Source organism: Pongo pygmaeus, chromosome 9 (assembly GCF_028885625.2).
Source record: "Pongo pygmaeus isolate AG05252 chromosome 9, NHGRI_mPonPyg2-v2.0_pri, whole genome shotgun sequence".
Taxonomy (NCBI): domain Eukaryota; kingdom Metazoa; phylum Chordata; class Mammalia; order Primates; family Hominidae; genus Pongo; species Pongo pygmaeus.
Window position 1 is genome coordinate 83,909,860 of NC_072382.2, and position 16,112 is coordinate 83,925,971.

The 16,112-nt window shown below is 37.2% G+C and overlaps 1 protein-coding gene and 1 non-coding gene across 5 annotated transcripts in view; one reads left to right on the plus strand and one right to left on the minus strand.

Annotated features, from left to right (window-relative positions):
- The window catches only part of PRCP (prolylcarboxypeptidase), a 75,254-nt gene that overhangs the window by 15,595 nt on the left and 43,547 nt on the right, over positions 1 to 16,112 (minus strand). For all 4 annotated transcript variants that reach the window (XM_054437904.2, XM_054437905.2, XM_054437903.2 and 1 more), the window contains exons 3-6: positions 13,503 to 13,604; positions 10,654 to 10,835; positions 10,251 to 10,408; positions 9,390 to 9,559 (exon numbers count right to left, since the gene is read on the minus strand). In XM_054437904.2, coding sequence (XP_054293879.1) covers positions 9,390 to 9,559; positions 10,251 to 10,408; positions 10,654 to 10,835; positions 13,503 to 13,598 — 606 coding nt within the window. In that variant the 5' untranslated portion in view covers positions 13,599 to 13,604. The remainder of the gene's footprint in view (positions 1 to 9,389; positions 9,560 to 10,250; positions 10,409 to 10,653; positions 10,836 to 13,502; positions 13,605 to 16,112) is intronic.
- On the plus strand, positions 3,919 to 4,019 carry LOC129009190 (small nucleolar RNA U13). The gene has a single exon (XR_008492717.1). It is a non-coding gene; the product is annotated as a small nucleolar RNA U13 (small nucleolar RNA).

The following is a 16,112-nucleotide window of genomic DNA, read 5'->3' on the forward strand; positions in this document are numbered from 1 at the left end:
ATTTCAGAATGTCTCCCTCAGTACTTAGCAAGGTATCTGGTAAGTAAGTGTTTGTTGAATGAATTACTATACTTTTATAAAAATGCAAAATTTATAAAATCTCATATGGAAAAACTATACCAAGTTCCAGCATCTGTGGTGTGATAAAAAGCACATGCTGCAACTCCCCAGCTCCCAAATATTCCTATCACTATCCTTTAAAAAATGCCTGGAATCCTAGCTATAAAAATCACACAATATTCAGGGTTAGGAGTAAAGGTGAAGACTGACTAAACAGAGCCAGTGCAAACTTTCTTGGGTACAGAAATATTCTATATCTTAATAGGGTTACATGAAAAATGATATAATTTGTGTATTTCATGGTATCTAGATTTCATCCCTCCACCACCAGAAGAAGAACCATACACAAATATTGAACTCTCGTTAATGATAATAAAGCTGAAGTATTTAAGAGGAAGATGTCGGCAATTTACTTTAAAATTCATTTTAAAATAAGATACATTAAAAGATAGATGAAGTGATGGATAGGTGAATATATATATGACAAATCAAATATAATAAAATATTATTTATTGAATTTAGATGTTAGGTTCATGAGTGTTCACTGTCCAATTATTTTAACTTTTCCATATGTTTAAAATTTTTCATAATAAAATGTTGGAGAAAAATAACAGGCAATGGAATCATAGCTGAATAATACTAACAACAACAACAGCTAGTAATTATTAAGCCCTGGGTTTCCAACCAATACACCATGTATATCTTCAAAGAACCCTATCAGATAGATGATTGTCCATTATTTTACATGAAAAAAAAAAAAACTGATTCTTAGGTTAAGTCATCTTCAAGGTCACTCAGTTAGTAAATAATAGGCCTAGATTTGTTCCCAGCTGTCTCTGGTTATGAAATACACATCTTATCCATTATGACACACAGCTTAGGAAGTGTTTACCTGTAAAACTACAAATAGCCCCAGCGGCAAGGAAAACCCGGTAAGCTTGAACCTCTGTTGACTCTGACATGAATTCAGTAATCTGGTCCTTTCCCATTTCATATGGAAAAGATTATATACATAATAGACTAGTCCTGACAAGAAAGAGACTAGTCCAGAGAAGAAGCCAGGAAAGGAGCCCAGTCACCCCACCTCAGGGAGAGAGATTCTGGGTGGCAGGAATAACAAGGCCTGGGCTGGGGGCATGCTCCCAGTCAGGAAAGGAGGGTATTGAGAAAGGATGCAACCAAACCCAGCCCTTCATCACAGTTCTGCCTGGCACCAGCTGCCAGTGGAAAAAAAAAAGAAAAACTGTAAAAGAGAAAATGAATTTTCAGGAAAATTCAATGCCTCTCCCCAAATATATTCTGCACAACAATATTTCTATGGAATGTTAATTGGTACTTTGTGGAAAAATGTTTCCTAGTCAAATAGTTTTGAGAAACTGTATATTAACAAATGTGAACAGTTTTCCTGACTGGCTGTTATTATTACATAATCTCAGAGGATTTCTCAGAACCTTTAACATGCTCAAATGTAATATGACTTTCCAAAGGAAGATGGAGTGTGCATCATTGCCAAAAGTTTTTAGAACTGCTGAATGTGAGAAAAGTCAGAAATTAAGTTGTTCAAATAATTGGATACACCTTTCAAAAGTAACTGTGAGGTCATAAGAATAAGGAATACCAGGGTTTAGAATGTACATGAAGAGAGAATTGAGCTAAACCGAGAGCTAATTAAAAGTCAAAATAGTGTTTATTTTGGCAACTCTCGATTATTCATGGTAAGTCAAAAAAATACCTAACATTTGCATGGCACTTTTCTCAGAAAACATTCCTAGGAAATATGCCAATAAGAAATAACTCAAGACAATATGGAAATCAAGAAACAATCATAAGATATATTAAACCATCTATTGCCAACAGTTGATCAGCATTCCTTCCTGAACCTGGACACCAACAGCTGATTCAGCTCTTTCAAAATGCAGCACACAACTACAAAGTAGACACACGGAATGCAGAGAAGCGCCTTATGTTCAAGCACAGCATGGTAGATGGGGAAGGGCGACAACGCAAGCTGGGCAGGGGAAGAGGAGGTAGTGATGTGCAGCAACAAGTGGCCCAAAACTCTGGAAAAGAACAGTAGCAAGTGAGTGTGACTCACATGCTGGCATCAGAGCCCCTCTTAGAGCTTAGAACACTGGGCCTCTGTCAGGCAAAGAAAAGGAGTCCCTATGAATAGCCATCTCCACAAATAGCAGTTACTGTCACTTCTTAAAAGACACAAGCATGGCTGGAGACCGGCATTGGCTGACAATACTTGGGTTTCAGCAGCCCCACTTACACAGAGAGAACACCATGGTTAGAGACTTGGCCTCTGTATGATGGGATTCCAAGTCCAGATTAAGGGCACTCCCCAGGCACTGTGCTCTGTGAGGTCAGATCACCCTTGGAGTACTGGATCCAGCTTTGTACACAACTTAAGAAGGGCACTGACCAACATTAGAAAATCCAGAAGAGAGCAATTGGGATGGGGAGCTGAAAAACAGCTGAAGCAACCCTAAAACTGGGTCATTCCCCACCTTTCATCATTACAAATAAGGCTACAATAAATACCCTTGGGGCTAAATCCTATATTCTTAATTGTTTTCTTGAGATAAATTCTTAAATTACGGGCTCAAAAGAGATCAACATGTTTAAGGCCCTTGGTACATCCTGTCAAACTGCCTTATAGAAAGGAAGTGCTGATTTTTAATTCTACTACTATGCTAGATAGAAAGCCTGAAAAATGTCATTTAAAATTTTTTTGCAAAATATTTGCAAATTTACTATGGAAATTTTATTTTAGGTAACTCTAAATTTCCTTTCTAACTCAAAGATTTTGTGAGTCCAAGCATCGTCCTCTAGCATTAAAAAACAATCTCTAATATCTCTTTGCACTTCCTTAACAATTTTGGTAGCAGAGTGAATGAAGTTTCAAAAAAATACTGAAGTCATATTAGCCAGACCTCGGCACTATTCCCATGCTTATTTAAAGACTACAGTAACTCAAGGCCAGGCACAGTGGTTCATGCCTGTAATCCCAGCACTTTGGGAGGCCCAGGCAGTAGGATCGCTTGAGGCCAGGAGTGCAAGACCAGCCTGGGCAATATATCAAGACCTCATCTTTACAAAACATTAAAAAATTAGCCAGGTGTGATGGCACGTGCCTGTAGTCTCAGCTACTCAGGAAGCTGAGGTGGGAGGATTGCTTCAGTCAGGAGTTCTAGGCTCCAGTGCTATGATCACACCACTGCACTCTAGCTTGGGTGACAGAGTGAGACTCCACCTCTTAAAAAAAAAAGACGAGTAGTTTAAAAGGAGATATTCACATACTTTTATCAAATAACTGTAGGATGCATAAAATACATAAACATTAAATTGAACCATATGAAATTCTCACATTTATTAAGTCAAAAACAGTCAAATATCAACAATTTTGTCTCAACCTCATATAATACTTTAGCTTAACCCTGATAATGTGCAGATATTACCCATGTGATAAAAGCAAGCACTTGGCCTGTTGATTGTTTACATAGAGGCTGTGATATAATCAGACAACAAGGAAAGAGTCTTGGCCAACCATCTCTGTCCAAAATACTCAACACCCAGGTATCCCTGAACTTACTTTCTATTTATTTTGTGAGCCCTAGCAAACGGCTTCTTCTAAACAATTTCTACATAAGGGATGTCATTCCTACACATGCTGTAAATGCGCTGAAATGTGAATAGCTGCGACTGAGGTTGCTAGTACAACTACTGAATATTCTTTGAGGGCAGGGCAGGTTCTTTCCTCACAATAACCAAGAGAGTACCACATAATGATCATTCCCATTTCACAGAAGAGAAAACAAGCTCAGAGGTCTGGCTACAGATACACAATTTAAAAACCATGAATGCAGGAAGCATATGATCGGGTTTTCATGCTCACATGTGAAATGGACCGCCCTCAAAACTGGTTATGCTATCAGCACATTACCTGTCTGATGTGGGGGGGGAAAAAAAAAAAGCACTGTGAATATAGGTCTCAACCCAGACATCAACCACAAAGTCTTGGTATAATCATCTGGTTTCCCAATATTACATAATAATAATAGCTATTATTATTTATAACTAGCATCAATTTAGTGCTTTTACTTTATACCAGATGCTATGAAATACTCATAACAACCCTAATAAGCATTACAATTGTTATTATACACATTTTGCAAATGAGGAAACTACAGCACAGAGAGGTTAAGAAACTTGCCCAAAACCACACAGCAAGGAAGTGGCAGAACTGGGATTCAAATACAGACTCTAGTAATCCCAGCTACTCAGGAGGCTTAAGCAGGAGGATCCCTTGAGCCCACGAGTTCAAGGATGCAGTGAGCTATAATCATGCCATTGCACTCCAGCCTGGGTGACAGAATGAGACCTTCTCTCTTAAAAAAATAAATAAATAAAAGAAAGAAAGAAAGAAAGAGGCCGGGCATGGTGGCTCACGCCTGTAATCCCAGCACTTTGGGAGGCTGAGGCGGGTGGATCACCTGAGATCAGGAGTTCGAAACCAGGTTAAGAAACTTGCCCAAAACCACACAGCAAGGAAGTGGCAGAACTGGGATTCAAATACAGACTCTAGTAATCTCAGTTACTCAGGGGGCTTAAGTGGGAGGATCCCTCGAGCTCAGGAGTTCGAGGCTGCAGTGAGGTATAATCATACCATTGCACTCCAGCCTGGGTGACAGAATGAGACCTTCTCTCTTAAAAAAAATAAATAAAAGAAAGAAAGAAAGAGGCCGGGCGTGGTGGCTCATGCCTGTAATCCCAGCACTTTGGGAGGCTGAGGCGGGTGGATCACTTGAGATCAGGAGTTCGAAACCAGCCTGGCCAACATGATGAAACCCCGTCTCTACTAAAAATACAAAAATTAGGCACAGTGGTGGGAGCCTGTGATCCCAGCTACTTGGGAGGCTAAGGCAGGAGAATCGCTTGAACCCGGGAGGCAGAGGGTTACAGTGAGCCGAGATCGTGCCATTGCACTCCAGCCTGGGAGACAGAGCGAGACTCCGTCTCAAAAAAAAAAAAAAAAAAAGAAAGAAAGAAAAGAAAAGAAAAAAACACAAATGCAGACTCTCTGGAGCTTCCAACCACTGTAACTATATTGCGCGTATTCAACTAAAAGCTAAAAGAAAAATAACAACACAGACAATGCTTAAATACACCTGCTGTCTCATGCTTAATTTTCTAAAATAATTTTTCTAATTCTTAGATCATCTTTGTATTTTTCTAGGTTTATTTGTTTTGGCAAAAACTTAGAATGAATTTTGTGGCAATATGAAATCATAAAACCTTAAAAGTATGTAATAGTAAAAAAAAAAAAAACTATAAAATAGTAGAGTGATACGAGGCATTTCCTAGAATAAAGATGAACACTCAGGAAACAGAAAGAGCATTAGAAAGTCCATTTTACTCATTCCAGTTTTAAAGAGTATAAAAATAGTTGAGAAAATAGAACATTCCTGCAACCTTACTACCAAACTAATCAGATCTGCAACCATATATTTCAGTTCTGCCCTTTAATCCCACATGCAGCAGACAAAGTAAAGATAATGATTTGTTTAAAAGTTTTAAGTGTTCCTACCTATGAGAGTACACATTTAAATAAGAGAAGGAAAAGGGGGTCAAAGAAAATTTTTTAACAGAGGAAGGAAAGAAGATAGGTTGAGGGAAAAAAAAAAGACCAATCTCCTCTCAGAGCATGGTCCATCCACATTAGAGAAAGGATTAAGCAGATATATTCAGCTTTTCTAACAGATTTTCTTTCTCTGAGGCTTCAATACCCCTCTCACACTCACTCAGATAATCACATTAGTTTTGTCATTAAAAGCTCCCTTTTCATAGAATGCACCTAAACCGCTTAAACCACCCAGAGAGGTCGCATACATTACCAAACACCAAGACAAACGGAAGAGATTTTTCCATCTTATGTCATTATTTCACTATATCTATCTACATGCACAGAAGCCTATGCTGAAATATTTGAGAAGTTATCAGATGAAATGTGATTCCAAAATTTAACAAATTACAGCATCCTTTAAAATTGCTCTTTAAGCTGAGAAGAAACCTAGTAGTTTTCATGCTGACAGAACAGTCAAATGACAGAGGGGTTTTCTGTTTCCCTTTTCTCTTCTTCCTTGTGTTCTACCAGCCAAGTCCATGATTATTTCTGCATGAATGTTGCAGCTTCTGTTAACAGTAAACAAAAGCAAATGGAGTCTGAGTGTGCAAAGCCCAAAGACAAATTAAAAGGAACGATACTTGAATTGACACGGAAAATGGCATTTAGTCGCTGCCCATGGATCCTTCAGAACTGTACAAGGTCCCAGACAGAATTGGAAATCACCTGCTTTTTTTCGTAACCCAACTGTTACATATTATCTCACCATCCTAAGCCTGAGTTACAGACTCAGAAAAGGACGCCTGTTTGTCAGCCCTTTAAAAATGAGGAAGTGTATCAGAGGGAGGAGGAGTTCTGGTTAAATGGAACTATCCAAGTGAAAGAGCAGTCCCCAACTGGGTAGTGTTCCAGGGATTAGTGGGTTGGGAGAACACAGAGGGGGGTCAAAAAAGGAGAAATAGAATGAACAGTGAAAGAAAGTGATCTGAAGCTACAAGTTTGGGAGGGAGACGTAGTGGAAAAATTCTGAAAATCAGATGGGTGACTAACTATAGGATGAAATTGGAAACAGAGGCAATGGAATTTCTCAAGCAAGGGGCAAGAGATAAGATTACTTCTGGTGGGGTGCAGGCTGGAAACAGAATCATAAATACAAGCAATCAAGAATTCCTTGATCTGTCAAGAGAAAGGATAATGTCAGTAAGAAATAACTGAAGAGAATGACAAGAATTAATCCTGGATAAAAGAAGTAAAGGGTGATTGTGAGGGAAAGACCTAAAGATATCTCACCTTAAAAATAAACTTTTATAATGCATATATATAAAGGATAAAAGGATTGCAGTAAATCAAAAATAGATGACAAAATATTTGAGGTATACTCTGCTGGTTTTGAGTAATTATTTAGAAGAACAAAGGATAAAATATTTATTCACATGTTAGACTGAACAGCAAAATATCCCAAAATGAACATTAAAGAGGTAGGGAGAAAACCAAGTTAGACTGCTCACTACTCCAAATTGTGGTACACCAACATTAAACAGCTATATTTCTCCAGCCTTTTTCTAGATAAGTGGTTAGCAAAGTACAAACCCTAGGCCAAATCCAGCCCACTGCCTATTTTTACAAATAAGTTATTATTGGAGACAGCCATCCTCATTTGTTTATGTATTACCTATGGCTACTTTCATGCTACAACTTTACAGTTGAGTAATTGTGACAGAAACCATATGGCTCGCAAAGCCTAAAAATATAGCCCTTTAAATGGAGAAAGTTTCTCAACCTCTGTTCTAAATAATGAGAGAATTCCCTTATGTTTTTATCATCTGACAACTCATTCATTCTTCAAGTGAGAATAAAGATACAAATGTAATTCTCACCTTGTACACAAATAGATATAGAGTTAAATCTGATAGATGTCACCCTGTGAGCAATGGTCCCCTCAACCCTCAGTCAAGTTTCCTCCTAACCCAGTGCAATCTAGTAGATGATCATAGGCTCTGAACAGTGAAGACCCAAGTTCAAATCCTACTTCTACCACCTCTTAGTTGAGCTTTAATTTCTTCTCCATAAATCTTGGATTATACCTCTTTTTCTACACAGTACTTTTAAAAGAATTTAGTGAGACAGCATACATGAAAGTGCTTTGTAAATAGTAAAGTAATATGGACAGATAAAACATTATTAGCACATAGATGTTTATGGAGATGAACTAGTTTAGATTTAGTTTTTCCTTATCATTTTGATCCAGGTTTTCTTTTCTTTACTTTTCTTTTTTTGAGGCAGGATCTAGCTCTGTCGCCCAGGTTGGAGTACAGTGGCATGATCACAGCTCACTGTAGCCCCAAGCAATCATCCCGCCTCAGCCTCCCAAGTAGCTGGAACTACAGGCAGGCACCACTATTCCCTGCTAATTTTTTTATTTTTAGTAGAGATGAGGTCTCACTATATTGCCTAGGAGAGTCTCAAACTTCTAGCCTCAAGCAATCGTCCCACCTCGGCCTCCCAAATTGCAGGGATTACAGGCATGAGCCACCATGCCAGGCCTATTGATTTAGGTTTTCTAACATAAAACATGATCTGTTCTTTTCAACAACTTTGTATTGTCAAAATTCAATCTAATTCAATATATACTTACCTCTGGCCTGCTATATGCAAGACACTCACTCGTCATTCTACTTTTTAAATGAAGAAAAATAATAGCAAATGAACTTGTTTAAGTTACAAATTTTTAAGCAAGGTATACATGTAATAATTCAAAGGGGTGGTTAAATTAAAAGTGCATTTGAAACCCGGCTCTATATCACCAATTCTATTTTCACTTCCAACACTCATTCTAGCTGAAGAGTTGGTCATATTCTCTAAATTTAACCATCAAGTTGGCCAGCCTTTGTTTTTAAAACTAAAAGGAAAGCTCTTTACAAAGAAATGCTTAAAATGAACATACACAATAAAGAATTTGGACATAAAAAGAACCTTAAAATTTATACTGTAATGTGTCCTAACTTTCCAAAGTGTTTCACATCCAACATTTTATTAGATTCTCAGCACAACCCTATTTGGTATGTAAGTACTGTTATTCCATTCTACAGAGGAAGACAGGGGATGGGGAAAGAAAAGCACCTTGCCTAAGATCACACAGTTAGTAAGTGAAGCAGCAGTTCTGGACCAAAACCTCACTTTCAGAATCTAATTTGTTGTTCTTTCCACTCTACTGTGCTGCACGGGGTCACTCTTCACACTGAGTGTAGCACTCACAATGCTTTCGCAACTGACTAGATCATAGTGCTATGATAATGACTGCCATTTATTAAGCATCAACCATGTATTACATAGATGGAAGTTACACATATATCACAAAGATTAAATACATTATACATGCAAAGTACACAGCCCAGGATTTGGCATATAGTAATTATTCCATTAACAGCAACTTTTGGTATTATTTCTAATTCATACAACTCTATAATCAATGAATTCTATCTCCATTTTTCAAATGAGGAAACTGAGGCTCAAAAGAGCTAGGTAACATGTCCAAGCCCACATAATCAGAAAGTAGCAGAACCCAGGATTCCAGCTCAAGTCTAACCAACTCCAGAGCCCCTTTGTCACTGGGACTTTCTATGAGGTGGAAAGAGTATGCACATTAAAAAAAAAGAAAAGTATGTTATTAAAAAATGATGACAGGACATTTTCCTATTACCTTGATAGGCCAAGCAGGCAAAGGCTGTAAAAAGTTAGATGCATAAGGATAGTCCACCATTGCCAGATTCACCCAGGTTTCAGAGATCCAGTCTTTCAAATGTTGGATGTCCTGAGAAGTTAATGGGCTGCATAAGTGAAGGGCTCCAGTAAGCCACTGCAAACCACTGCCTGGGAATAGAATCACACTGTTGGCATCTAAAAAGTACTGGTCAACAGATGGCTTTACAGATCATTTATTCTTCACATAGTATTTTAGAAAACTCAATCTTTTATACCCCTTCTCTCATGATATTTTCAGAGCAACTGGAGAATCCCATGACAGACAAGTTGCCTGTCCTCATAGTTTACCAGAATTAGTATTCAGAATTATTCTCCCTTTTTAAGATACTATTAAAATGAATAAATAGGAACACCATAGAACAACAAGAATACATAAACTACAACTTAGTAAAACAAATGGATGTATCTATCAAACAGTGCTGAGCAAAAGACAGTAGACACAAAAAAAACATGCTATGTAATTCCGATTACTAAAACATTTAAGAACAAGTAAAAATTAATCTATGGTTCTAGAAGTGAGGATGTTTTTGCTGGGTAGGTATGGAGGTAGTGACTAAAAAGGCACGAGGAGATTTCTGAGATGCTGACAATGCCCTTTACTGATTTAAATGCTAATTACACTGTGTCCTTGCTTTGTGAAAATTCATCAAGCTACACATTTTTATTTGATTTTGATTTGTATATTCTGTATGTACATTATGCTTTAATAAAATGTTTACTTAAAAAGTGACAACTACTGAATTTAACAAACAAAAGGTTAAAAAAAACACACAATTCCATTCTCTTAATTGAAGCTTACCAGTATTTGACAGTCGATTAATGGCATCCCAGGACCTGCGGATGCTCTCTGAACAATGTGGACCACTTTTCCTAAAATCTGTAGTTACAATCTTCATAAATACACCACAAGGTACTAAATCCTCAAACTGCCAGATAGGGGCAGAAGCTGCAAGAGCTCTAAATGGCAAGAAAATCAAAGAAAGAAAAAAGAAAAGAAAAAAAATATATATATATATGTCATCTAAATCAAGTTTTAAAGTTGAAACATAATAAAAATCGTGAGAAAAATAACACAGCTGTTAATGAGACAGAAGCCAGAAACCTCAGTGTAATAGAATGGAACATGTTTTACCCAAAATGAATCTCTAAGTTTCCCTTGATAATCATTAAGAAACGTTCATGTCCAGTACAAATGCACTTACCCAACTACCATATGAGGATATTTCATCCTAAACCAGGCTGCAAGCATGCCACCATAGGAGCCTCCTATGGCAATGACAGGTTGATTTTCAGCTCCTGGGATTGTTCTTTTCAAGTGTTTGATTAACTCTGCAAAATCAGCCAGAGCTTGTTCTGATGTCAGAAAATTCAAGTGTCTGGAATCCTAAAGAAAAATAACAAAGAACATGGGTATAAATGTGCACATAATAGCAGCTTAGGAATAGCATGGATCCAGAAGAGAGCCAGTGTCAGATAAGCTTTTCTCTAAATAGAATTTCTAGGCAATTGAGCTGAAATGCCTAGTCAAAGCAATAGCTGTGTGGATTTAAACTCATGAAAATGATTTTAAGTTTGTGGAAGAACATAATGTATTTTGCATGCAAGTAGGTTGTAGAAACAATAGAAACAATTTGTAGGTAAAATTTAATAGCAAATGTGATCGAATATAAACTAAGCTTAATAGATAACTGTTATAACTTTTGTTTTAAATCTTGGCACATTTAAAATGTCTACCACATAGGTAAATATAAACTAAATCTAGTGGACAATTGAGGTAAGAATCACCAGTAAAAATAAAACTCACCCTTCTTCATCAGAAAGATTATATATGACCTCGGCCATATCAACAACTGAAATAAAGTAGCCTGCCTATTTTAAACAATTATAAAATTGGAAAGAAAAAAACGATTTTCAGGCATTGGAAAACAGGCAACATGAGATACTGATCTTTGAGAAAAGGAAAACTCATAATGTTAAGTTTCATAAACATCCTGCTCTCTACATGAAGACAATTTCCCTACTGCAGAAGGTGAAGCCCAGTGTCCTGCTGAGCTGAGAAGGCTAAGAAGGTCTTTTAAAATATGTCTGCAAATTCTTGACACTCCTTCCTTTAAAAGGTGATGCCTAATTCCACTCCCTTTGAACTTGGATGGGATTTAATGACTTGGTTCTAATGAACAGAATGGGGCAGAAATAATAATATGTGACTACCAAGGTTAGGTCATTAAAAAAACACTGCAGCTTCCACCTTGCTCTCCTGCACTGCCAACTTTGAGGGAAATTAGCTGCCTTGTAATGAACTCAAGTAGGCCCTTAACTGCAGCCTCTTGTCAACATCCAGCACCAGTTTTATCTCGTATGTGAGTAATCCTCCATATGAGAGGCTCTCCAGCCCCAGTCAAGCCTTCAGATGACTGCAGCACCAGCTGACATCCTAACCTCATCAGACTGCCTGAAACAGAACCACCTAGCTAAACCACTCCTAATTCTTCACCCATGGAAACTATAAAGTAATAGATGTTTATTGCTGTTTTAAGCCATAAAGTTTGAGGTACATCTTTACTAGACAACTAATACAGCTACATACCTCTATTAGGCTACCCTGTTTGACTTTCATGCTTTGGTCTCACCATCCTGATTTCTTCCATCATCTGGCATATTACTGAATCACATAGATCCCATCTTTCCTATCTCCTATATATGCCACCTACTCCTTTAGCTTTCCCCCCTCTTCCAAGATGTATGCCTTCTTACCTCCTCTCTCCCTGTCTGTCACTATCCTTTACTTCCAGTTTTTATGGCACTCTGTACAGTTGAGTGCATTTTTTTTCTAATCCTTGCATAATATCTATAATATCCCTCATGCTACTGACATATTCTGTGAGCACACAAAGGGAAAGAAGTATATCAAAAAGAGCCCCTGGCTCCATTTTGCTAACACAGTATCAATCATAGGAACCTAGGAGAGGAAGTTATGTTCTATCTACAACAAGCTAACTGCTTCCCAATGGTTTCAGGACTTGTCAAGTCCCTTAATCAGATATTTATGCAAAATACCAAGCTAAAGAATAGAATTTCTCATACAGCTCAAAAAATATCAGCAAATCATCCCACTTTCTATTTATAACACAACATTTTTACTTTTTTTTACTCATGTATTTATTTGTAATATGAGATAGTAAAACTTCCTTTTTAAAAATAAAAACTCCTTTCAAAACAGGCAGCCTAGTAAAGGACTGGCCCCAAGTCCTTCTAGCTGGGAGTTCCGAAAAGCATATGTATACACTGGTGGTATTAGGAAGCACACAAACATTTTTAATGGAACATTTATTGCTTCATTTTAGTGTAATTTGGAAAGAATAAACAGTACATAGAGCCCTTGGTTAAGATAATGCTAAGTTTAAAAAGTGAGTTGATTAAAGAAAAATATTAAGTAAATAATAGTACACGTGGCAAATTAATATAGCCAAAGTCACAAGGGTAGTAGTACATGAATGACTCAGTTGAAGAAAAAGTGTCCTGGTTTATTAGGTAGAGTCTGTGACAAAGGCCAAAGCTCCTGTGAGAACAGGAAAGGCTGAAAGGGAATCCAAGTGGCCAGTTGGCCTTAATGCATCATACAGCTTATTTGTCCTTATTTTATTGATTTTATTCTATTAAAAACATCTTATCAGATAAATTTGTTATGCTCATTATATTTTTTCCAGTGGCAGGCTCAATAATTTAAGTGTACAATTTATAAAGCAGAACTGTTTACTGATATTTTTGAAATAATAAAAAGCTCCCTGTACTGTCTCTGCAGCCACAGAGTAAAATTTAACTTCCTGAGGCACACAGAGTTAAAAACTGATTAACATTAAGAATTATAATAAAATGGCTACAAAAAAAACCTCAATCTGTTCAAATTGTATCTAAAAAGAAACTATTAACTATAAACTATTGAGCTTTTAGGCATTTCAAATTTAAGATCTCACAGTGGGGCATGTAATTTAGAAACTATTCTAAATTGAAAAGAAAAAGCTTGTAACTTTTAAGTAAAAAGTATCTTTACCTTGAATGAGTTGTCACCAAAGGGGAGAGACTCTCCATAGTATCGATGTTCAGCAAACACCAACATAGCTTTCAGTTCCTCAGCCACATCCCACATGAACCCCTAAGAAGAGTTTACAAAATCACAGGATAAAATCAGGATGTGAAAAAAAGTCACTGAACCTTTTGGCAAACCATATGGAATAGATGTTAAGCCAGACCAAAAAGAGCACTCTACAAAGTTGCACAATTTATGTTTCTTCTACAAATAAATGACATAATTGATGTCTTATTGTTGCATATCAGTCTCACACTTTATGAGTGAAACAATTAAAAATAATCCCAGGTTGCTCATCCACTAGTCATCCACGTCTTTTTATCCTGACACTCTAGCCCTAGAATCAACATTATGTCTAAAATGGTCTTCATGTACAAAGAGCCAGTACAAATCCTACTGAAATTATTTTTAAATAAGGAGGAGGGCGTCTTCCCTAACTCATTCTATGAAGCTAGCATCATTATGATACAAAACCTGGCAGGGACACAATGAAACAAGAAAACTTCGGGCCAATATCCCTGATGAAAATAGATGCAAAAACCCTCAACAAAGCTAGCAAACCAAAATCCAGCAGCATCAAGAAGTTAATTTACCAGAATCATATAGGCTTTATTCCCGGATGCAAGGATGGTTCAACATACACAAATCAATAAACAGAATTCACCAGATAAACAGAACTAAAAAATAAAACCACATGATCATCTCAATAGATGCAGAAAATGTCTTCGACAAAATTCAACATCCCTTCATGGTAAAAATTCTCAATAAACTAGGTGTTGAAGGAACATACTGCAACATAATAAAAGCCATCTATGACAAACCCATAGCCAAGATCATACTGAATGGGCAAAAGCTGTAAGCATTCCCCTTGAGAACTAAGACAAGGCAAGCATGCTCTGTCTCAGCACTCTTATTCAACATAGCACTGGAAGTTATAGCCAGTGCAATCAGGCAAGAGAAAGAAATAAAAGGCATCCAAACAGGAAGAGAGGACGTCAAACTATCTCTTTTCACAGATGATATGACGCTATACCTAGAAACCCCACAGACTCCACCAAAAGGCTTCAAGAAGTGACAAAACAACTTCAGCAAAGTTTCAGTAACAAATTCAGTGTATAAAAATCAGTAGCATGTCTATACACCAATAACAATCAAGCTAACAGCCAAATCAAAAACACAATCCCATTTACAATAGCCACAAAAAGAAATATCCAGGAATACAGCTAACCAAGGAAGTGAAACATCTCTACAATGAGAATTACAAACCACTGCTGAAAGGCATCAGAGACAACACAAATAAACGGAAAGACATTCCATGTTCATACATAGGAAGAATCAATATTGTTAAAATGGCCATACTCCCCAAAGCAATTTACAGATTCAATACTATTGCTATCAAACTACCAACATCATTTTTCACAGAGTTAGGAAAAAAAACTCTTTTGAAATCCATATAAAACAACAACAACAAAAAACCAACCAACCAACCAACAAACAAAAAAACTTGAATCGCAAAGCAATCCTAAGCAAGAAAAACAAAGCCAGAGGCATCACACTACCTGACTTCAAACTATACTGCAAGGCTACAATAACCAAAACATCAGGTACTGGTACAAAAACAGGCATTCAGACCAATGTAACAGGATAGAGAATCCAGAAATAAAGCCACACACTTGAAACAAGCTGATCTTAAATAAAGTCAACAGTAACAAGCAATGGGAAAAGGACTCCGTATTCAATAAATGGTGCTGGGATAACTGGCTAGCCATATGCAGAATGTTGAAACTGGACCCCTTCCTTTCACCATATACAAAAATCAACTCAAAATGGATAAAAGACTTAAATGTAAAACTGAAAACTATAAAACGCACAAAAGCCCCAGAAGAAAACCGAGGAAATACCATTCTGGACATCAGCCTTGGCAAAGAATTTATGACTAAGTCCCAAAAAGCAATTGCAACAAAAACAAAAACTGACAAGTAGGACCTAATGAAACTAAAGAGCTTCTACACAGCAAAAGAAACTATCAACAGAGTAAACAGACCACCTACAGAATGAGAGAATAAAAGAGCACCATCATCAAGAGCTGTTAGATCTCCTTGCTAGAACCATCTATATCTGGTCATTAGCCAATCACTTCATTTTTTCACTTACTCAGTTGTGGCCTCAGAATCTTTTCTCAACAAAGCATTCTAGGTAGTCAACATCAATCGATTAGATTTAGATTTAGCACAGATTAAAACTATTTGTCATTCCTAGTGCACACTGTTGCTTTTTAGTGAGTTCCTGCTCCCTGACAAAGACTAAGAACCTCAAGTGTTTTTGTTTTGATTGATAAATGAACAATTAGAAGAGTTATATGCATGTAAGGATAGAGAATTTAACCAGATATTTGTGATGGTTTCAATAACCCCCACTTTCTCTCTTAAGGATCTACTCATTCCCTGCCATTTATCTACAGAACTTGCAAACACCCAGCTCAAGCATGCCCACCTCTGCCTGCCCCACCTTGGCAGTGCTGATCACTCCCCCTTCTCAAGACCACTGTGCTAGGTGTAGGTCCCTGGTACTGTG